Here is a 23,541-nt window from a genome sequence, read left to right as displayed (position 1 = left end):
TTTTATCAGCCTGCCCTTCCCAAAGAGCTTATAGCTGCTGTCTGTTTGCATTTGTATTTTATGCCAGTGGGATATAACTGTGCTCTGACAGTCAGCTCTTTCAGCATTTAGGGAAGAGGAGTTTGAAATCTTCAGGAGCCATACAAGTCCTTACTTCAATTCTTTATAAATTTTGTAGGAAATACACTCAGCCATACTTCCTAAAAGAGGAAATGCTTGAGTCCTGTCTCCTGTGTTTAGAATAAACAGAATCCAGATAATTTAATCTAAAAGGAAAACATTCTTTTGAGGATAAACAGCCTGAATAAAACATTTTTGAGCAAACCCATGACAATGTCCCTCCCTTTGCACCACTCCCCCCTCCCCCCCAGCAGTTTCTATCCTGAAGGGTGCCAGAAGCAGCTGGCTAATCAAGGGAATTGGCCTCACCACAAACCAGACTGTAAATCTTACTCAGAATACCATTACACTTGCTTCAATCGTGCTGGTACCTATAATCTCCCCAAATGATCTTTGAGGATCAATTGGACTGTGCATCTGGGCACATCTTACTTGGCTTATTCTGCATAAATGTCAAGTAAGACCCGTTGCCTGGCAGACAGATTGTCTGGGTTTGTTTCTAGATGTTAATGAGGGCCAGACGCAAAGACTTGTGTGGTCTGGGGCCGATGAACTGCTGTTATCTACACTATGGAGCCGTTGGGTTTCTTTTCCCTTCTCCACTAGGCAAGCATAATAAACTGTTTTCAGTGTTACGAAGCTGTTGCAGCCTTTCCATTTGCTGAGCTTGCTGGGCTGAAGAAAAACAGGAGGCGGAGGCTGAGAGGGTAAACTCAGGCTTGAAACAGGGAAACGAAGGGTGAGTATTTCTTGTCACTCCAGATATGGCAGCCAAAGAGCAAATAGGCATGTTAATTGTCAGTGCAAGATTTGCACATTAAAACATGTCCTGGACAGAATGCCAGCATCTAATAAGCATGTGTTACAGAGTTAAGAGGTACGAAAAGGGATAGGATACTCACTTAGCCTGCTATCTTGTTTACAGCTATTAATAGGAGCTGGTTTGAGGGAAAGAATACAGGAACACGGTAAAAAAGGGATTCTTTCCCGGCTAGATTTTTCCTGATATTTATAGTCAGCAAATGGCTAATGTACTTATCTAGCCATACTTCCTACTGTGGCCCATAGGTTTACCACAGTTATTTATGCCCTTGACTCAGTTCTGTGAGCTGTCACAATTGCATCAGACTCTGACAGATGCCTCGGAAACTCTACGATAATCCTCATAAGTATTTTACTTCTTACATAGATTCAGCCAGTGAGTCTGACTCCTCCTGCCTGAGAGCAAACATGGAAATACAGAGGTAGGAGCTACTGGCCCAGATGAGACTAACAGTTTATCTAAATGACAGCTTCACTCCAAAATGGCCCAGTATTAGATGGAGGTGGAAGAAAGCACACAACTGACAGTATGTGGAATCACACGCTTATATGGGAAACTTGCTGCTGAATATTAAGGAAAATTATGTGGTTATATACTTGAAGAAATAAATCTAATGTAATTTGTGATTGAGCCTTATAAATATCTAATGTCTTCCTGAACAGAAGTTACGTACTTTGAATCTCTTTTAATGATGCCAGTATCAGAAATGGTGGGACTACACCTCTCCAGAAGGGGAAGGTGGAAGCCTGTTTAAAGGACTGCCGACTCAAGTATTGCTTTTGCTGTTTTCGGGTTGTGAGAAGGGACAATGCGCCTGGTTTTGCTGGTACTGCGGGTGTACCGTTCTGTTACAAGCCCACTGTGACTGCATGTCTGTCTTTAATGGATTTTAAGTGCATGGCAGAAGTACTATGAGCAAAGAGGAAAACTGTATATTTAGCATATACACATCCTTGACACGTACCCAGCTTGCCGTGCAAAAGAAGGCACCGATCTATGCAGGAAATTTGCCCAAAGTGTGTTTCAGTGTGAGCTTACTGGGATTTTATGGGGAAAATGTTTTGTGGCCAGCATCTGAGTATAAATAAAAGGCATGGAAACTAGCTGAGTGTACAGGTCTGAACTGCTGAACTTCAGTGAATCTGATGAGTCTGCTGTAGTAGGGAAGAGAGGCTGGATCATTTCTCAGATTGACAGAGGAATTGAAACAAAAATCGGCTAGAGAACCTGTTGGAGTTTGAGCTTTGGCTTTGTGGAGGGTTTCCCATAGCCCCAGGTGGTTTTGTGAAGAGTTGGCTTTCCAGATCTCCCTGCAGCCTCACAGCCATGCCCTTTTTCTCTGGCTGGTTCAGGACAGAAGAAATGTGTAAATTGGAATGTGGTGTTTTGTTTAGGAGCTTGTGCCTGGGTCAGGGTAAAGGTCCCTGCAGTAAACCCCAGGCACAAGGCTGCTTTTCAGTTTGTGGAAACAATGCAGCCCAGCAGGGTTTAGCTTGAGGAAGGAATGTGAACTGTTTAGGACTAGGAGATGGCTCTGGGCTGTGCTTGCTGCCAGATATACACAAAGCTCTGTCAGAATGTGCTGTCTGGCATCTCTTGGCACCTCTCACGTTTTACCTGCTTACCTTTCATAGTAAATGTTTTGGGGGTTTTTTGAGCACCAATGTGTCCGGGTGAACACAGACACAAGGATGACATGATAGACAGTTCATCCAGATCAAGGGGTAGGGTGCTGTGACTGATTCCCTGTGAAGAGGGAGAGAATTAAACACAGTTGTGTAAATCCCACCCTGGGTTCTGAATGAGCCCTGGATCCTAACATCAAATGACAGCTGGGTCTGGTTCATGCTAAACCTTCCCTGTCCTTGATGGAGCCCAAGATCAGGACAGCCACTGTTGTCATTATTGGATAATTTCTCAGAGGGCCCTGTAATCTAGAATATAGGGGTCTTTAAGAGCCAGTAGCTAGAAGTTGAACCTTGACAAATGCAGGATAGAAGCAAAGATTCAAGGATTTACCAGGGAGTTTGATGTGCCACTGAACCAGTCTATTAGTGGAGCAAGTAGGGCTATTTCTTGGAAAGAGATGCTAATGGAACTGCAAGCTCTCAAACTGTGCAGACATCATGGTGATGTTCTGTGGTTTCTACACTGGAAACCTGGATAATCAACACTTGCCTTTTCTGGCTTTGAAAATCTATTAAATGCTGCATTCCGTTCTTACGATTGTATTATGGATTGAGACTTAATTTGGTAACATTGATGGAACTGTGCACTTAATGTCCCATTGAACTGTTATGGGCTTAAAATAGGCATTCTGAAGTACAACTGCAGTAGTTCGCAGAGCTGTGTAGTGCATTACCATTAAGTAAGGCGGCAAGTGCAAAATTGGGGTGGCAAATGTATATCAATGATGAGTGGACCAAGTCAGTTCTGAGACTCTAAAAAAGACCATGCAGGTATCAGGCTTACTTTCCTGTTTCTATGTTTTCTTTAGTTTGTCTGCTTAAATGTATTTTCTTAACCATCTGAGTTTCATATTAGAATAGATGCCTGACTTATCCTCAGTCTTATAATTTATTCTAAAGATATGCATGAGGCTTCTTTTGTTGTTTTTGAGAAACCCCATGGGGTTTGAGGCTTTGTTAACCTCTCCAGCTAGCTTTTTTTAAAAAAAAGCTCCACAAACAGAAGTTTGTCAATTTTTCCTGTTGTTTATACCCACAAGTTTTTTCAGTCTGAATCAAGTCTTTAAAAACAATTGACTTTCAAATAGCTGCTGTATATCCAGAATCTTGCATTAAGAGGAGGGTGCTTTAATTGCTTTCCAGAGTAGCAGGCAACAAGCAAGTACTATGCATATGTAGATATAGCATATGTTCTTTCATTGCTCCTCTTTTTGTATATGTTCTGTGCTGTTTCTTTTCCCAGCTATCTGCTGCTTCTCGGTCTCTGCCAATGAGCATATAAAACGAGGGGAATTTGAATCAAAGTACAGGCTTTAAAATTTGCAATATTTGAATGGGTTTGAAATTATGTGAGCGGTTAACATCCCTGTTGTTTTGCAAAAGAGATTCAGCTGTCCAGTTTTTCCCCAGCCACTAGATAACCTAAAGATTTTAAGTCTCAAGTCCTCTTACATGAGTTTCCTCATCAGTCTCAATTTGCCTGTTTGTATAAAAATATACACATATTTTAAGATACCCAGAATCATGACTGTCTTTGTTCTGTACTCCTATGCAGCATCTAAACAAAACATATCCTTGTTTGAGGGCTTAGCCTAATGTAAATAATATCAAGCTGCCATGTCTAACAGACATCCTCAATTAGCCAAATTACATAGTCAGAAAAAGAAGAGTAGAAGCAAATTTTTACTAAGTTGTAATTTGGCCCTAAACATGAAAGCCTCAGATGCTCTTTCTCGACTGCCTTGGCCTTTGAAATAGTCAGATTCACCACATCAAGAGCCTTACAATAGTAGGGAGGCACCAGGATGCTGCTTGTGTTTGTCGCATTTATTTTTGATTGTTTATTTATTTGATCTTGAAAGTTCTTTGGGGGAATCTCTTATCGACTCTAAAATGTGGTTGCACTAGTAAATAAGAAGCAGTGACATTAAAAGCAATTGACATTAAAATGTTGTGACATTAAAATTAATCATATTTGATGGATGTTAGAGACTGAATTCACGAGGCTCCCGGGTTGATGTTTTAGCAAGTTTTGACATTCATTTTCCCCCTCAGTTCCTGCCGCAGTTGCGTGACTGCCCTCCCCACCCGCTGGTCCCAAAACCTTGTACGGGGAAGGGATGCTGGTTTGGAAAGGAGAGTCTATTTTTGTGGAATTTGGTGCTTAGCAGTTTGGGGTAAGATGGCTGTTCTAGTCTCCATCCGGTGAATGAGTGTCATTCTCAAAATCATCACAGCACTGGTGACGTTGGTTTCTTAATCAGCAACATGAGGCTGAAGATGAAGGGGACCACTGGGATGTTTGCAGGAGAGCTGCAGATAGAGTTGCTCTGGAGCGTTTGCTCCCTGTGCTAGGGCAGTTCCAGGCAGAAGTCTTGCAAGAAAACCTGGCTTTTGTGAGGCAGATAGGGATTGGTTTTGTTGCCATTTTTAGTAATAATGGAAAAATACTTAGGTTTTGTAACAATTGCTGGAGGTTCAGAAGGAAACACTGTCAGTTGCCAGTTCTGCTCATGTGGTACCAGCACGAAGTGAAAAAGAAACTGACAGTGTTTTTCTTCAGGACCTGGAATTTCTCAAAGAGCTGGAGGGGGTGCGGTATGACCTGACACCTGTATCTTATGGCCAAGTTCTTCAGCAGCAGCCAGGAATATGATGAGTGTTAGTACTGGCTGATGGCTGGTCGCTATTCCTGTGCGTACTTTGTGAAGCAAGAGTCAGGTGAAACCAGAGCAGCCTGCTCCTCTCCCTTTGGGTAGCTGAAGCTTACCTAGAGATGTTCCCTCCGAGCAGGGAGCGAGAGAGATACGCACTGTTTCTTGTTTCCAGTATAACACTTTCCAACATCCTTTTTTAGCAATGTGAAGCTGGAGGGGCCTCAAAACGAACCAATGTATTGGGCAAGAAGCCAGCTACCTCCTTGCAGCTTGAGCTCTGCGCTGGCTTCACTTTCTGTCCTATTTGGAAAGTAGAAGCAATGAGCTAACATGAGCTGTGGATTATTTTTTTTTTTTTCCCTTTCCCACTGTGGTCTGTATAGGGTGCCAGTCTTTGAAAGTCGGCACCATGGGCATATAGGTTTTTTTTCCATGGCCTCTTCTTGGCACTGAGTGGTAACTTGCAGGAGATTCAACATAACTTTCATAAGAAGTAAAAAGACTGCCATAAGTTAATTTAGCTTGGTGGTTAGGAGAGGCGCTGAGAATTGTGCTTTCTGCAGGCGGTTTGATTTGGATTGACCTTGTGAATTGTAGATCTTATTCCCAACTCTGCCACTGATTCCTTCTGACCTTGGTCAGTGTGTCCTTAGTTATCCATGGGCAAACTGAGCTTTCAGTATCTGCTTTTTTCCTTTGCAAACTGAAAACAGTGATACTTAGGGGGTTTGCTAAGGGGCTGTGAGAAGAACATTGTGGTCTTGGCATGGGGAGGGTCAGTGAGAGGGTTGCGATTTTGTCTTTTTTATCATACAATGTGCATGGGTCACACTGTGGAGTACCAGTAGGGGAAGGTAATGTTATGGATGTTTTTGCTTACATGATATGAAGCTGGTTAATTGACTGCTACTGGATGAAGTCCATAAGGTTTAAAAAATGTAAATAATTAACACTTTATCGAATATACTATATTTCCTTTTCTTTGCGCTTTTCTGTTTCTCTTTGGTGATATGCAAGTCCCAGAGGAGTAACAGGTAAGCTTGAGTATCCAAAATTTCTGGATGTGCAAGGTAACACAAGTACCTTGTGTACAAACAAGTTACAGTTGAGATTTTTTTTTTTTCCATGGCTGGTTTGCAGAGGTGTTAAAGACGTGCAGCTGTGCGTGCCCTCAGTGAAGGGTATGAGGGTGAACAGCAGCTTGGGGAGGTAGAGAAAGACCAGAGTGATCAGGGTGATCAGGTTAGACGGTGTTTTTTAGCTAGTCTTCCTTCTGACTGAAAATGCCGCCTTAAAGTGGGGGGAGAAGCTGTGTCAGCCCCTACTAAAGAAAATGGGTTTTCCTAGAGAAGCCAAACCAGCAAAAACCCATGAGTACTGCAGAAACTAGCCAAATATTTTGGTGGATTTTTTGTGGCAATTCTGGCTCAAGAACATTGGGAATTTTTTATGACAAAATTAACCCACTGGAATACTGAATTGCAATAATATAAAAATTTCAGCTTGTGGGAAAACACTTTTGCGGCTCTTGCAGAGAGGGTACCTCCCTGCAGACCTGGGTTTATATGCATTCCCAGGATCACCAATAGGGCATGAAGATGAAGGAAGCAAACTGGAGTGTTTGAGCTCCCCAGTTATTGCTTTGATTCCCCAAATCAGAGCATTGCTGGATAACATGAAGTGCTGTGCAAATACTAAGGTTTTGCCTAGGCACGTTTTTTGCTTTGCTGCTTTGTGCTGCTTTCTGTGGTCACTGAATGATGTAGTTATTTTTCTGGCACTTTGAAATACAAAATTCAGTGTGCCTAATTAAATATTGGGGAAAACCTGGTGTTAAATAGTTAAATAGTGTATTTACTTGCAAGTTCAGGCAATCAAGAAATAATATCAAATGATGGATCTGATCAGTTACAACAGCTTGTTTTCCATCATGTGGAGAGAAAAATAAAAAAAAGCTGGTACTGGAGCGAAACTGGAGACAGCTGTGACCTGCTCACAGATACTGTCAGCAGTAAAAGAGGTTGAATTCACCAAATAAATTATGTGCTCAGTTATCCCCACAGACCACACACGCTAGGATAGCTGGGGTACGCTGTAAACGTGGCTGACAGATGGTTGCCAGACATTACAATGGACTTAATCATCCAAGACCCCACCACCCCAATCGAGCAGCTGTGTACACAGTTTGTGTCATGGTGGCTGAAACCAAGCTATGGCACTTAGAAACTTCCCTGGAGCCAAGGCAGTGGGACAGAAGTATTGTATGCTTTTTTTTTCTGGGCAATCTAGAAGCTGCAGTGAAGCAGGAAGGTGTAAGGCTTATGGAACAGGCCTCGAGTCTCATGGGTCTCTCCTTGACCTGTGGTAGGACTTCGAGCTTGTCGTAGAACAGTATAAATTGGAAGGGATTTCTGCAGGTCTCTGGTTCAAAGCAGGGTCAGCTTACCTCAGCCTCCTCGGGATTTCAACCAGTCCAGTTTAACAGCTGGAAGGATGCAGATGCCACAATCTGTGAGCCCCTGTTCTGGTGGTTGACTCTTCCCATAGTGAAATGTTTTCCTAACACCTAACCAGAATCCCCCTTTTTAGAACTTGTCTATTGTCTCTCATTTGCTTGTTGTGCACCTCTGAGAAGTCTGGCTCTGATTTCCTCTATCATTTTGCTGTTCCCTCTGTAAGCTTTACATATGCATCCCTGAGGCATGCAGGTTTTCTTACATAAATTGAAAAGGACAGAAGTGAGGTGTAGAAAAGCTGCAGCTTGTCCAGAAAACCTTACTTCTGCATCAGGGCTTGAGGTCCTTTTCTAGCTTGAGCTTTCCTGCCAGGAAGTTTGGATGAATTTCCTAAGAACTCCCCACTGTCAAGTCTTCCCAAAATCATTCGGTAGAAATTTTTCCTCCATCACTTCATGTCAGACTGTACAGACCTGCAGTGCTCTCTGTTTCCATGGAATGCCTGTATCCTTCACTAGCTCTGGAGTCCTTGTATCCTGTAGCTTATGTCCTTTCCCCTTGGCAGATAAAATACCGGGGGTTCCGCAGGACAAGGTGAATGCGAGCCAGCAATGTGCCCTTGTAGCAAAGAAGGCCAACAGCATCCTGGGCTTCGTTAGGAAAAGTGTCGGCAGCAGGTCAAAGGAGGTGATCCTTCACCTCAACCCAGCACTGGTGAGATCCTATGTGAAGTACTGTGCCCAGCTTTAGGATCCCCAGTGTGAGACAGATACACTGGAGTGAGCCCAGCTAAGGGCCACAAATACGATGAAGGGACTGAGTGTCTGCTTGGAGCGGGACGTTGGACTAAGTTATCTCATGAGGTCCCTTCTGATCTCTGCTATCCTGTGGTTCTAAAGCCGTTCTGATACAATGGAGATATCAGGAGTTTATGGTAGGAGCTACAGATACTGTTATTCTCAACAGCAGCTTTAAAAGTGGCTCTGAAAGGTGATGCACATTTGATCACAACAAAATCCAAAACAGTTGTTCAAAAGATAGGAAAAACATAGTAAAGTCTTTTTTTTCTTCTCAGACTAGGCTTTTCTTCAACACTTCACAGGGTTTCTTTAACATCTCCTGTTTGATGAGTCAAGGCTGTCGATAGAAGCACTTCTTGATGTTGAGGAAATCAGTTGGTCAAGTTGTAGTAGGAAGCTCTCTGAAAAAGAACATGGGAAGAGTTCAGTGATGCTTTGAAGTTGGTCAGACCTCTTAGATAAATTGAAAAGGAGGGTGGAAATTCAGAGTCCCAGCGGTGGAGCTGGTCATGTGTGCTATCCGTTCCTCCTAGGCTTACTTCTGTATACTGCACCTGACCTTTACAGTATGTTTCTTGATAAGATGCCTGACCTTTTCACATCCAGTTAGCAAATTTGTTCAACTGTTGCCTGAATCCCACTTTTACCTCCTCCCCCACCAAACCCCTCTTCCTGTTCAGCATCCTGGAAACATTGTGCTTGCTCACCAGAGCTCAGTGATGTACTGTCGCTCTCAGACAGGGCTTGTTTTTTGGTTGTTGGGGTTTTTTTTGGTTTTTTTTTTTTTTTTGCTTTCAGAAGGCCGATACCCAATGCCTGTTTTTACAAAGGGCTCTGCCTTCCCAGTCTGTCTTGGGGCATCCCTCACTTCAGGAAAGAGACATGTGCCAGAGGAGAACTAGATTGCTCTTTTGAGCAAAGGTCACAGGAATATTTGGCAGGCATGATGCTTGCGTGTTCTCATTCAAGGTTTCCCCTAGCAATGGCCCTAGGCTTTTGCAGATTTTGTTGCTTTGCAGAGCCCTTGGTATCTGCAAACATGCAAAATATATGTAACACGCATTTCAGCTGCTGGCATTGGAGCTCTATGCTGAGCAGAGAAGAAAATCTGCTTCCTTACCAGTCTCACGCCTGTTGCAGAGGCAGTTTGATAGGACCATTAGAAACAAAGTAGTTTGGTGTGGGTCAGCTCTAACAGGTTCTGAGCTGTTTAACTCTGGAATAGTACCCTTCCCTGTTGTCCCCCCCAACAGTTTGCAGGTTTTATTTAGCTCAAGTAGTACCGAAGCTTTGTTATAGTCTTTCCACCTACATGTTTGAAAGCCAGTTATAATTGTATTCGGTAGGTCCGTATTTTGAGCATGCTTCTATTTCTGAGGTGACTGAAATGGATCTACTTTCTGTTTTAGCCCTTATGCTTTTTCCAAGCATCTTACGTAGTGACTTAATTCATGCTTTGAACTTTTAAAGTAAGATTAAGGCTTTGATAAATGTACATTAAGATTAAAAAACCCATGGGTTTACAAGTAAATAAGTAGACAGTTGCAAAGCCAATAAACAGTATGCTTTTCCACGTTTTTAAATGTTCCAAAGCTTTCACAGAGGCAAAAAAAAATATTGAGTTATTCTTTATTTTATGTTATTTCTTAGGGTGCGGCCTTGTTGCTGCACTTAACCAACTTGATTAATGTAACTCTATTGTGTAGTCATGTCCTTTTTAGGACTGTAGGCTGTTCTCAAGTGGAATGGATCCTGAAGTCAGAATTTGGCCCTCAGCTCACACACTGCAATCCTGTGGGTAATGGAATCCACCTCTGACTTTGCTGTTGGCGCACAAGAATGCCTTGGGTTCAGCTGTGCTTCCAACACTCATTGAAAAAAAAAATAATAAAAATGCAGAAATCTATCATACTTGGTATTCTGTGTTAAATAACATTTATTTCCTGTGTCTGACTTTTCAGTCCTTAACTTCAGAATCACTTGCAGCAGCTGTGCGGTGTTGCTGTCAGTTAAAATAGCTGTTGTGCTTCGTTTTGGAAAGCTGTCCCTCTGAAGGGAGAAGTTTTCCAAATTATGCTTGTCTCTCCTAAAGTCAATGCGAGTTCTCACGAGTATAGTATTCAGTCTAGTCTTTGGTTTTAAAATGTTATTGGGAAGAAGCTCAGGATCTTTTTGAGCGCAGGGCCTCACCAAATGCTTGCTTCGGTACAATGCGAACTACTGCTCTGTGTGTGGAGACTTAGTGAGTTGTCTGCATGATGCCAGTTTCCTAAAATGCAGTTTGGTGTCTCCTCCAGCATTTACAGTGGGGTTTGCATTCCTTGGTAATCCCCACTTGCTCAATTTGTAGCTCTGATTCAGAAAGTGGAATTTACAGAGCTCTGTCTCTGCTCGTCTGAGACCTTAGCGTACGTGTCCAGATGTCATAATGCCTGGTAACAGTGGAAAAAACAAGGAGGAAAAAAGTATCTGTTCTTAGAGTCTGCTTGCAGCTGGTACGCTGCTGCGCCAAACTGTAGGAAAGACACTGGGAGGGAGTTGGATCTTGGTGATAAGATAACTGAGAACCTGAATCTTCCTTTTTTATTTCCTTCTGGCTCATACTGAAGCCACTGCAAGGTTGGGGATTAAGACAATGAGGTTTCTTCAATTTTCTAACCTCTGATGAGTTCAGTAAATACAAAGTAATTGATCCTAACGGCTATAGTATCGGTGAGAAACAGAGCTGCAGACAGCTGGGTAGACCATATCTGTAACCATAATTCTTTTAGAGTTAAGCTGCTTTTGTTCCTGGTCCTGTGCTCAGACCAGAAGACTTCACCACATATTCATCCCAGAAGTGTTGCAGAGTTTAATGTATTTCTTCCACAAGACTTGTGGGGGTGATGGGGAGGAGCTGCTGCTGCTGTTCATTTTCTGCCCTAGGCTAGGCTGTAGCTGAGGATTTGAGATTGAGTGAATATGAAAAGTGACAGAGTGCTAATACATTAGGCATTCATTTTGTATCATATTAGTAGTGCTTGTAGTGGATAAGTGAGATGTCATACTGTGTTATGTGCAATTATGAGTACGCAACTGAACATCTCATTGAGGTAACATGGATGTGCTGAGCAGGGACTGAAGTCAGTACCTTAAAACTATGTCAAACTTGTTGAAAAACTCTGGGAGAGAAAGATGCAGAAAGGCATGAAGTTTACTTGTGAGCACCTTCTGGGTTTCTTGGTAGCTTTTTTGGCAAGCTTAAAACGAGTTGATTTTCTGTGATGAAAAGCAACAGAAAAGCACCATCAATTCAGTGCTTTCTAGTTAACGTCTTACACTTTGATGCTAAGGTGAGGGGCAGTAAAAGAGGGAATCCTCAGTACAAGAATGGTTTTATTGAGAATCTTTATCAATGTCTCTCAAGTTTCTTCTCTCCCTGATTTTCAGAGTTACCTCAGCTGATGCAACCTACTGTTTGGATTTAGAAATTGGTGAAGAAAGATCTGACGGACAAATACTATTTTGAAAACACTTTTGTTGCTGTCTCTTTTGGTTTGTATTCTGGATTCTGCTTGGTGTCTGCCTTGGGCAGATAACTTCATTTCTGTGTGCCTTCATTTTTATGTTTGCGAACTGACAGCAACAACAGGCTTGCTGGAAGACTGGGGCCTAAGCATACTTTGCAGAAGACACCCTAGAAATTATTACTGAAACAGTCCTTCTTCTCATGCTTCCAAGCCTCACTTGAAACCAGGCAAAAGGAGTGAAATCTCTGATGTTTAGGGGTGGAATGTCTTGTCTCTTGTTTTCCTCAGTACAAAGCTTTTATAGGGTACACAAAGCAGCCCAGCAATGCTTGCAGAGAAAGGGAACACCAGCCAGCCATAGGTGCTTCAGCCCCCGAGGAATCTGATATGTACTGACAAGCTCTCTGCACAGATCTAGTCCACACAGCTTGAAATCACCAGCTGCATTACTGAAAGGCTTAGCTGAGCTGCGTTACTGTAAACAGAAGACACCTGGACCACTTTACTGATAAAATTGCCTGGACTAAAGGCTAAGTAAGGGACTTCACACGTTCATCTGTACAAACACTCTGTGAACCATTAAATAGGAAGATGCAGTTCTGGTGCCTTGTTTTCTAGTCTCGAGGGATGTAAACCCAGAATCTCCTACTTGCACTTAATTTTAAAATGCAATGAGAAAAAGGACAGCCGCAGTACATACATAGCTGCTGGCTGTCTGTGAAGATCCTCAGCTAATGGAAAGCTTCAATGTTTTTCCAATATTCCGAAGTCTCTACAGGCTTTAGATTCAATGATGTTTGTTGGTGCTGAAGGCAAACTTCCTACTGGCTTTTTCAGGGACAGAATTTTACTTCTTGATTCTAGGAATGTATAGGTAAGATTCTTAGGCTGCATGGAGCCGCTGGGTACCGCAGGATCAGGCTTTCACCTGGTTTTAATCTACTAGAGAAACCCTGAGGTTTTCCTGGGGAACATGGCATCCTGGCTGCTGGGGCCATTTGTGAGACCTGGACTCGCACCGGGCAGATCATCTCAGTCATACCTGGGGGGATGTGAAGACCTAGTGTGTTTAGACAGTGCCACTATGCTGGTAACAGCCATCCCCCAGATTGCTTCCCTGGCTCACCCAAGCCTGCCCAGGGCAGGGTTGGTGGCTAAATGCCCGTGTTACCACGGCTGTTATTTCTGTTGGTAGGAGCCTGTATTATAACCAGCCAAATTCTAGCCCCCTCTGCACTCTTGCTCAGTTGTTGCAAACCCCTAAAAATCAGAAGTTTTGCTTTGTGCAGCGTTGCTTTTTCTGTTCTCCTTGGGCCTTCCTAACTCTGCTGCAGTTTCAATTCCAAACGCTTCACGTCACCATTTGGAAACTCAGCCACATGCAGGACTCTTCCCTGTTGCTTTCTGTTTTAACAGTCCTCTCAAACCTCAGCCCCAAGCACATGTGGTTCCAATTACAGAGAACCTCTGCAATGCTATGTGGATATGGATGGGGATAGGCTGACCTCTTTATTTCAACACAGCGAGCCTGTTCCTGTGGGAGCTGACTGTTAGCTCACATTTTTCTTATTTGAGATGCTTTTGCTTCACAACCGAATTCCTGAAATCAAAGGGAGGCAGAGGGGAGCAGGCTGCAGGCAGCATGCACTGGGGGCCAGGTCCTGGTCACTTGGAGCACTTGAGCTCTCGGGAGAAGGTGACCTTTGGCCTTTGTGTCTATGCCAGCCAAGGAATACAGAAAGCAGATGTCCCAGAGCACAGCCTTGGCTGAGCTAATTATCCTTAGGAGACTTCAGCCGCCCCCAGCTTCTCCTCCCTTGTGCAGAGAATGTGAAATAACTGTCTGTAAGAAGACACCATTTTATATTTATTTTGGCCTGAAATGCTGTCAGGGTAACTAACTGTTAGGGCTAGTGTGGGCTGAGGGGGAGCAGGGGGTGTCGACCTTGTGGGTTCTCCTTACAGCTCTGGAATAAACCAACATAGCTATCTACTAGCTTGGTTTATCCACAGCAGAAACCGGGGAAAAGAGGTAAAGGGGAGATAAAAGCCTTGATGTACATGTGTCTTGTCATTACTGAACAGTAATAGAGGAGGAAAAAATGTTTCATTTATCAAGAAATCTTGATTTTAAGGCTTACAGTCTCCTAAATGTTCAACTGTAGAACTAGTGTCTGTAGTGTCCTTAGCACTTAACTGATTTGAGCTTCTAAGCATCTCTTAACGTTTTACTCAAGATGTAATTCTTTGGCCATAAAAGTAGTTGTTAGCCTCCTATTTAAGCATGTAAAATTGTTAATTTGTTTATTGCAAAATGCTCAGGCTTTGCTCGTTACCACTGTAATGACACTGGATGGAGCGGGTGGGAGGCTTTTCTTTTTCCATAAAGAAGCTTAGTAAATTATTTCCTACAAGACTCTAGGAAGATCAACCTCAAACAGATGTGAAATGTCTTAAATTCCTGGCATGAAGAAGTGGTTCAAAGTTTCAACATGGCAGGCTGTCCTGAGCTTTTTGGTTTTTAACTCTCAAACGTATTATTCTTGCATATAGCTAACTTAGGTATATGTTTTCAAATATTTTCTTGAGTGGGGTAAATGTTTTTACCCCAAGAAGGAGAGTCAAATGTGCAGGATTTTTTTATCTAGAGGAGCACTATAAGCCTGAATAATTTTGTGCATATTCTTTGGGCTAATTTAAGTTAAGTACAAGGGTTTTGCATATTTGGATCGTTTAGACTAAAATGGGGTTCAGCCTGCAGTTCTAGCTGAGACCAGCAATAGCATGGGACTAGCGGATGCACCTAGATGTGGGATTTATTTTTTTTTTCCAACAGCCTACCTGGATTTTGAGAAGAACGTGTGTGTTACTTGGAGGACTACATGACCAAAGCTTCCTTCTGAGAAGGACCCTACTTCCAGATAGTGGAATCACACAGATGTGACAAATACTTTTTAGTATCCCAAGAAGGACTCCAAATCAGACTACAAAATTATTGGTTACACTTGAGAACTTGTCTGCAGGGGACTGTTCTTCTTTTGGAAAGGATGTGATGTGCCTTGACAACAGTGGCTATTCACTGTTCCTGTCACACTTTCACCCAGGCAACATTTTGATATTAATGAACAAAAGCAGATAGAGCACCTATCACAGGTGAAATGGAAATTGTCCAGACAGTGCTATAAACTCTGTGTGTAGAATCCGTTGGAATTCCTGCTTTTGTTGTACTGAAGAAAGGTTTCTTCAGCAGCAGGTTTAAGTCGCTCGCTTCCTGGGTAGCTTCCCCTTTGTGCTAGGACAGGATGTCTTGAGCTGCAGGAAAATTACATGTTGTATTTCAACTCCTCCTTGGACATCAGTGTCTTGGAATAGTCTGTTGCAAATGTAATCTCTGATAAAAAGCCAAAATAAATTATAAAAAGCATAGCTAGAGAATAAACTTCAGAGGTTCCAGGAGCAGCTGAAAATTTTCAAGACCCGTTTTAGGTATTCACATCTTAAATGAACTTTGTGTGGGTATGGTTTGGGCTGAGCCTACAAAGCATTATGGATTTCTTGTACCTCGATTTTCTGAATCTTTTCTAGGCTGTTCCTCCTAATTCCAGCAGTTAAGTGATATAGCACAACCTATTACTTTTTAAAAAGTATAATCTATATTTAGCATTGCTCCCTAATTCAAACCTCCTTCTGAAGCTAATGAAAGATTTAAATCTGGAAGCTCTTCAGCTTTTAGCACATGCATTTGCCTACAAATAAAAATGTCAGCAAAACATTTATTTTCACTTTGATTCTGCTTGTATGTTTATGTATATTTGATGTTGGTGGTATATGTGTGCATTTGTGTATATACATATGCTTGCTATTGGATAGGCACTATCCAATAAACTGAAAATAAACTGAACTTGAGAACAGCAAATATATAAAAGTGTCTGAGATAGTGTTAAGGATTCAGACATGAAAACACAGTTTGGATAGTTGTAGTCTGTGGTAAGGCCAAATACACAGTCCCAGTTTGCTCAGCACTTGCTGCGTAGCACAGGAGATGGCTCCTTTCCTCTACACCCATTTCAAAGGGCTGACGTTTCTGAAATTAATGCACATTAAAAATCAGTAGTCCTTTTAAAAATGTTGAAAGGAGTTCTGGGAAATACTTTGACTGGCATCTTTGCATAAGAAAGATGCAGGATATTGTCTACACTTTTTTTTCTTTCAAGTCTGCTATGCACGCAAGGCAGAACAGCCTGTTATTGAGGGCTAAAAATCCCTTTGTGCCCTTCCCCTAATAAATCTGTGCTCGTGCCGTGTGGGTGCTCTCTGTTTAGGTGCGCTAGCTTTGGTCTTGTTTAAAATACCTGTTGCTCTGTATTCCTTGGATATGTAAAACCTCGGTGAGGGACGAAGGATAATAATCTTTCTCCCTTGTCTGCGGGGTGTTGGGTGAGTTATTGTCTTCTGAACAATAGAGCAAACATTTCAACATGACGCTGTTCTCCTTCCCCCCCCCCCCCTGCAGATCACTGCCTTGCCTGCGGAGTGGCACCCAGTCTGGCACTGCACCCAGCGCTGCTTTTCAGGCCCACGGCCAATGCTTTCAAAATGCTGCAGTTGCAATAAGCTCAGGGTTCCTGCTCCGCAAGAAAAACAAACCAACCCCCTTTCTAAAGTCATGGGACGGACTGAGTAAGGCCTGAGTAAAGCTGGAAGAAGCAATTTTCCAATTGCTTTTTGCTGCACACGGGATGTGGGTGGGGAAGAGGGTTTTCTGGGGGGGTAAGAACTGTGGAGCCTGCATATATGTGGCATTACTGAGCAAGACTCGGATCTGAGTTCTGGGAAAATAATCTATTGTCTTCACCTATTGTCTACTGCCAGCCCTGGCGGCGTTACTCTGAGCAGGCTCTGCCCTCGTGTGGCTGCCAGGCTCTTCGGGGGAAAGGTGCGGAGCCTGCTGAGCACCCATCCAGCAGAGCAAAAGTGCTTGCCAGGAGCCAGCTGCCTTTGCAGTCCAGCCCGGGTAGGTCCTGGCCAGCACATGGGGGTGTCGGTTGCAGCAAGGGGTGCTCCCCGAGCAGGCACTCACCTTTAGTACTCATTGAAATGGACCTTACACAGAGTGAGGGGGAAAAAAAAATGGTAAAAGTACTATGAGCAAAATCTCATTTCTTTGACCTGTTCTTGCTAGGTCTCATCTACGCAACTAAAAACTTCAGGGGGCGTTTATTCTTTATTGCATAATAAAAAACTTAAAAGTAGAGGGAATCTGGATATGTTTTCTGGTTCCCTTTTCTTTCTGACACATATACCGTACATTGCAGCATGTACCTAAAGGAGAACTTCCATTTCGTCACTGCTTGCTGCAGTGAGACCCTACCCAAACTATTGAAAAATCTGAGGTTTCTTCACATTGAGCACTCTCTGGATTTTTTTTGTGGGTAATTTTAATTTCCGTAACTGGCACCCTATGTTGGGTACTTCCATGAACTGTTTTCAGCTTCCTTTTGACTTTGCACAGTTATGGATGACTGGAAAGAAAATGAAGTGAGGCTCTTGTCTAGAACACCTAAAAAACTTAGATTACTTTGTGAGTTTGTGGGCATTATTAAAGAACTAATAAGGACTAAAGGGACAAGTTGTCTTTCTTATAAGACAGACATGTCATGGAAAAGTATGCAACGTATGTGACAATCTCGTCATCAGTTCGATGGTGAATCAGCTCCAAATTAGCTCTGATTGCATGTACCTTTGAAAAAATGAAGGGTGTTTAAGAAATTGGCAGTCACTAGCTCACTGGATGTCTCCCTGATCTTACTCCTGTTTAGATGAGTTTATAAGCACAGGGCTCTTTCTCAAATCCAGAGCATGTTTGCTGAGGGCCACAAGAACCAGACCAAGGTGTGAGCTCTTCTATAAACAGTCTGCTCAAGCCAGAGAGGAATGAAAATGATGCTTGTTATACTCCCTCAAAAAGTGATTTATAATCCATGTCAAAGCTTTTAATGTACAACTACATTTTAAAATGTAGAATACCCTGTGAGGTGTGCACAAAACCGCTGTGCTCTGTTGGCCTAGGACGCTGAAAATGTTGTAAATGTTATGTGAATGCTCACTACTGCAGTGCTCAAATTAAACTTATTGATCAGTCATCTAGCGAGTGTCAGCATGTTAATGAAGGCAGCCCGCAGCAATGTGGGCTGTAGGAGAGAGCAGGCGTTCATCTTAGGCAGAATGTATAATTGTATTTGGCAGATGGAGCTTTGAGACTAGCAAATCCAGTGATAAACTGGATTACTTTTCCCTTTAAAGAAAGCAGCTAATGTGGCTGAAAAGGAGCTTTCACTCTCATCAATTCATGCAGAGATCTGTGTAGGGGAGAGCTTAATCCTTTGCAACACTCCGCCTGTCTTAACATTCTGTTTTATGTATGTGCATGCATACAGTAGGAAAAGATCTTTTATAGACGTGCTTGGCAAGTATTGATTAAATATCAGAAGCTCAGGAGCTGAGGGACGGTCAGGCCAACAACTCAGGCAGATCTGAGAATGGGAGCAGGGACAGAATCAACTGTCCAAAACCAGAGTTAGTCCTGAAGAAACAGAACAAAGCTGAGGAAGCGTCATGTTGGATTTAATTTTTTGTGGTTTTTTTTCACTGAAAGGTAAAGGAAAGGGTAAAGATCCGCTGTTTCAATGCAAATACAGGAACAAATTCAGCTCTATGTAACTAGAGCTTCTTATGCTCTTGCCAGTAATCTTGCTATGTCATCAGAGGACTGTGTGTTCAGTCACACATGTGACTTCCTAGTGCTGCCAACTCTCCCAGTTTTCATCAGTTTCACAATAACTGGTCCAAGAAGCAAGATATTTCATCTCACTTCATTTCACAGGAAAAAAATAATGGTTTTAGGCTTTTTTCTTGTAAGCAAAACTTAAGAACAACCTAACTGTGCTCTGATGATTTATATGCAAAAGGCAGATAGCAATTTTGCCCTAGAAATCCCCATGGAAACTTGGTTGGAAAAATTTTTATTTGGTGTCATAGCATACCTGGGGGGACCTTGACCTAAATACCTGACATTTTCCATACCTCTGATCTTTTGGATCAGTTGAGTTTGAACTTAGCATGGCTGAATCCATGTGTTACCAAAAGTTGGAGACGGACAAAGCCAAGAATCGATCTCTTATATATTTTTTTCTCCAGTTTTAATGGGGATGCAGTATACAAAAACTCGGAAATAAATTTGAGTTTCGCAGTGACTAATGAAGGCAGTGCTGGTTGAACATCATGGGGTTTTGCAGCACACTGTCTCCTGGTCCAGGTTTAAGGATTTAGTTAACGTGCGTTTTGGATTTTACTGCCTAACATTTGAAAGGCTCTGCTTCCCTCTCGTGGTTCAGTTTAACAATGTCATCTTTTTTTCTTTTTCTTTTTTTTTTTTTTTTTTCCCCAAGTCCTAACAGTTTTTTACAATTTATGTGTTTTGAGGTTTCGGTGGGGGGGGGGTTCTGTTGCTATTCAAAGACGCTTCACCAGCCTACTTGTACCATGCCTTTCTTAAGGTTAATTCTCTGGTTCCTGGGCTGGTCTCTTATTTCCAGTGCTGAGATGCACATAACGAACAACATCCAGTTTTAGGGAAGAGACTCCGAGCCTTGTCAGGCTGACACAGGAATCAAACAACGAGCTCTGAGGGGTCTTCTGGGTGGAAATACTGCTTATGAGTTAAGGTAATAAAAGGTGAAGGCAAAACCGAGGAGGTTATCTGAAATGTTGGGTGCATAGAGGATGTGGGTGCGACTTTAGTATTGACAGCTCTGGAGTGTGAAGCCATCTGTTCTTCGTGCTGAAGTATTCGTGTGAAACTAACTGCCTGTGTATGTATAGATGTTCCCTTTCATCAGCTGCAATCTGTCCAGGAAGCCAAACTGTTGGGTTTTCTTTGCTGTGAAGCAAATGAGGAAGAAACCTAAGCTGGGAACACTTGTCAGTGCAGAGATGCGTCCTTAATCCTGCCCCTGACTACTGGCGTCTGTCTTTCAGCTTCCTGTTCTGTTTGGCTGTCCAAAGCTCAGACTGAATTTAAGAGAGTGGCTGAAGAAAACGTGACTTTGCCCTGTCACCACCGCCTGGGCCTCCTGGAGCAGGGCAGCCTGGATATTGAGTGGCTGCTGCACATTTCTGAAACGGTGCAAAAAGCGGTAAGTGCAGCCATGGGTAGCGTCTGCTGAGAAAATCTTCTTATTTCTATGTTGACATCAGCAGCAGCCATTGATTTTAAAAAGGCTTCTGTGATGATCTTTGCAACTTATTCTGATGAAGCAGGCAGCGTTTAGAAAGCACAGCTGACTGACTTAGCGAGATTTATAACGTAAGAAAATGATTTGATAGTCACACATGCTGTATTGGAACAGTTTTCTTTAACTAACACTCTTATGTAGTCAGTCACCATCAACGAAACTTCAGTATTGCCCTTCAGGTTTTCAGAAATGATCTTGGCTTTTGTAGGCCCGGTTCTTGAAACCTTGTTTTCAGGAAAAATATAACAGTTTAGTACTTACAAAAATCAGGTCTGCAGTAACTTAAATTAGCTACCCAAAACCAGCCCAAATTTAAGACTGCTTTTGTATATTGTGGCATAAGCTGACATCTATTCTGACACTAGTATAAATGCTCCCATTATAAATCTCTAGCCTAAATACAGCTGATTAATCAGTTTCAGATTGGAAATCCAGGTTTAATCTTCCACCCTGCCACAGGCTTCCTGTGTGACCCCTGGCAAGTCACGTAGTCACGCAGGATCTTCGCCTGCAGTTCCTGGAAATGCTTTGATTTGGGGTTCCATGTGAAAGTAAAATTACAACCGGCTGATCAGCGACTGTCTCCGCTCCTCAGGTGATCACTTACTCTGGAGGCCGTGTTTATGATGACCTGAATGAGGAACAGAAAGGGCGTGTTTCCTTCACATCCAACTTCCTTGCTGGAGATGCATCCTTACAAATCATATCCCTGCAGTCCAGCGATGCGGGGAAGTACATATGTAAAGTTAAAAATGCTGGGCAGTACGAATGGGCTCGCATCACCCTGAAGGTTGTAGGTAAGGACATTTTATTGTTCTTCCAGAGAAAAAAAAAAGTATCACTAGACTCATTTCCTGGAGAGAGATTTATTTCAGCAGGGTATAAATACACAAAGACATCTTATGATCAGGTTTCACTGTTCATCTCCATATCTGCCTTTGCATTTTTTGGCAAAGGACAGGACACAGGAAGAGCCTAAAGAGCTGTTTTGTGGTAAGTGTAGTTACTTGCAAAATCATATGAACTGTTCTTTCCAAATTATCTATAATTTCATCACACAAACTAGACTGATATTCTAGCTTAGCTGGCCATCACCCCATCCAGATCTCCTGCTGAGGGCTCTGGGTTCATGTCCTAAAACCCCAAACTGATCGAAGTTCGGTAGTGGTGACAAAAAAGCTACCAGGGTTAGCATTTCTCTGTCCTGATTTCAGTCTGTTGGTTGGCTTTTTCACGTACTCATGTACTGCCATGGAAGAAGTGCTGTGGCCCGCCAGGTACTGTGGGGAGAAGGAAGAATTGGAGAGGTAGGAGGAGGGGAAGGATGTTCTCTAAATCATACCTAGAAGAGGAACACAGTGATACAGCACCACTGATGCAAGTATCCATGAGGCAAACTGCCCCAGAGTATTCTAATGTGTCATTTCTATGTCTGAGCCAGCCAGCTCCGCTTCTTAGACTATGAAGCTGCACACAGTTGCAGCTAAAGTCCCCTAACAAACATCACTGCTGTAATTCCTTAATGCATTCCAGAGAAGGCAGCTCTTGGAAGCTGAGCAAATAGGCTGCTGCATTTGCATGAACTGTCTTCTGTTCTAGAAAAACCTTCCAAGCCCAAATGCTGGCTAGAAGGGGAGCTGTTGGAAGGAAAGGAACTGTCCCTGCAGTGCCGTTCTGCCTCTGGCACTGCACCCATCTCCTACCGATGGCAGCGCATAAACGAGGAGGACGAGAGAGCTGAACATCTCCCGCCTACGTCAAGAGTCAGTAAGTCAGGTCATTTCCCCTTCGAGCCCTCAAAGCCGGTTAACCGCCCGCCCACGTGTACGTGCACGTGTGCAGTGACGTGCCAGCTTTTCAAATGGGGATCACTCGGTGGCCGCCATAGCAGTGATACAACGGTTCCTCTCACTAGTGCTGCTGGTCAGCGTGGTGTGCTCCACCCTGAACAAGGAAACGCATGAGGAGTTTGTTTATTGTTTTGCTCAAGGCTGACAAATGGTCTTTTGTGAGGCATCATTGATTGTTCTCGAACGGATTTGATCTGGAAGGTCAATTTGTGCTTCTGTGTCCTATCCACTGATACTGTTTTTTACCCTTTTCTTTAGATTAATCCCAGTGGTGTTTTTCCTGTTTCAGACATTTCTAATCCTGGGCAAGTCCTGCTGAAGAATCTTACGCAGATGAGCACAGGGTTATACCAATGCATTGCCACCAACGAGGCTGGACAAGAAAGTTGTGTTGTCCAGGTGACAGTGCAGCGTAAGTATTGGCACGTAACTCATATTTGCAGCAGCGCATGCGCAACGCCGCTCCACAGCTGTCCCGTCTCAACTGGCAAACTCTGTACCAACCTTTGCCCTTTCACTCTTGAATCACATGGAATAGTTCTTACTTATTGCGCTTTCGGTTTGCACAGCAGCCCTCTGTATAACCTGCAGTGGCAAACACATCATTTGGGCTAAGATGTTTTGGTCTGTTAAAAAATTTGATTTTGAGAAAGGTTAATGAAATATGAGGGGAAAACCAGTGAGTTAGAGATTCCAGAGTCTCCAGCTTTTGGAGTGATTGCATGAGATTAGGCTCAAGTATAAAATCTCCATGTGGACGTTCCATCATTCCAATTCCAAATTATATATTTGTCGCACTTGGGACAGTTAAGCTATCTAAAGGCAGCTGAAAGGCTAACTTTGACATGACATGCAGAATAAAAAGCAGCTTTTGACATAGTTTGGTTTTAATCCCGATTTAATAAATTCTGATCTGAACACCAGAGATTAAAATGAGTATCCTACCTGATTAATCCCATCAAGGGTGTGTGCATGTCTAAATACCTGCGCCCTTTGCATATGCATGCAAGCAAAGGGAGGGGTGTAGCACCAGCATTGATGACAAATCCAATACAGTTCAGGCTTTTATATGCAGCTCTAAGGAGATCAGCAGGAGCTGCAACTGCTGTGATAAGACTGCAAAGAGATAAGTATCTTCTTGGAGATCCCACAGCTTTGGAATTTTTCTGCCCAGCCAGGCCTGAATTAACTTGGAATATGGTCATGTAGCAAAGAAAACCCATTTGCCTCAGGCATCTGAAGTAAAAGCATCCAGGCAGGTTTTATGCCGATTGAACTGAATTGGTTTAAAACCTCACTTTGGTTTGCTAAACCCTCCACAGGGATGAGTCTTAAGGAAACAAC

At 42.9% G+C, this 23,541-nt stretch overlaps 1 protein-coding gene across 1 annotated transcript in view; it reads left to right on the top strand.

Moving 5' to 3' along the window:
- The window catches only part of CLMP (CXADR like membrane protein), a 45,195-nt gene that overhangs the window by 15,051 nt on the left and 6,603 nt on the right, over nt 1–23,541 (top strand). Inside the window, exons 2-5 of the mRNA XM_005236613.4 lie at nt 20,091–20,248; nt 20,943–21,144; nt 21,947–22,114; nt 22,487–22,609. Coding sequence (XP_005236670.2) covers nt 20,091–20,248; nt 20,943–21,144; nt 21,947–22,114; nt 22,487–22,609 — 651 coding nt within the window. The remainder of the gene's footprint in view (nt 1–20,090; nt 20,249–20,942; nt 21,145–21,946; nt 22,115–22,486; nt 22,610–23,541) is intronic.

This window comes from Falco peregrinus, chromosome 15, assembly GCF_023634155.1.
Source record: "Falco peregrinus isolate bFalPer1 chromosome 15, bFalPer1.pri, whole genome shotgun sequence".
Lineage (NCBI taxonomy): Eukaryota > Metazoa > Chordata > Aves > Falconiformes > Falconidae > Falco > Falco peregrinus.
The sequence above is the reverse complement of the archived record's forward strand: the minus strand, read 5'-3'. Positions and strand labels throughout refer to the sequence as shown.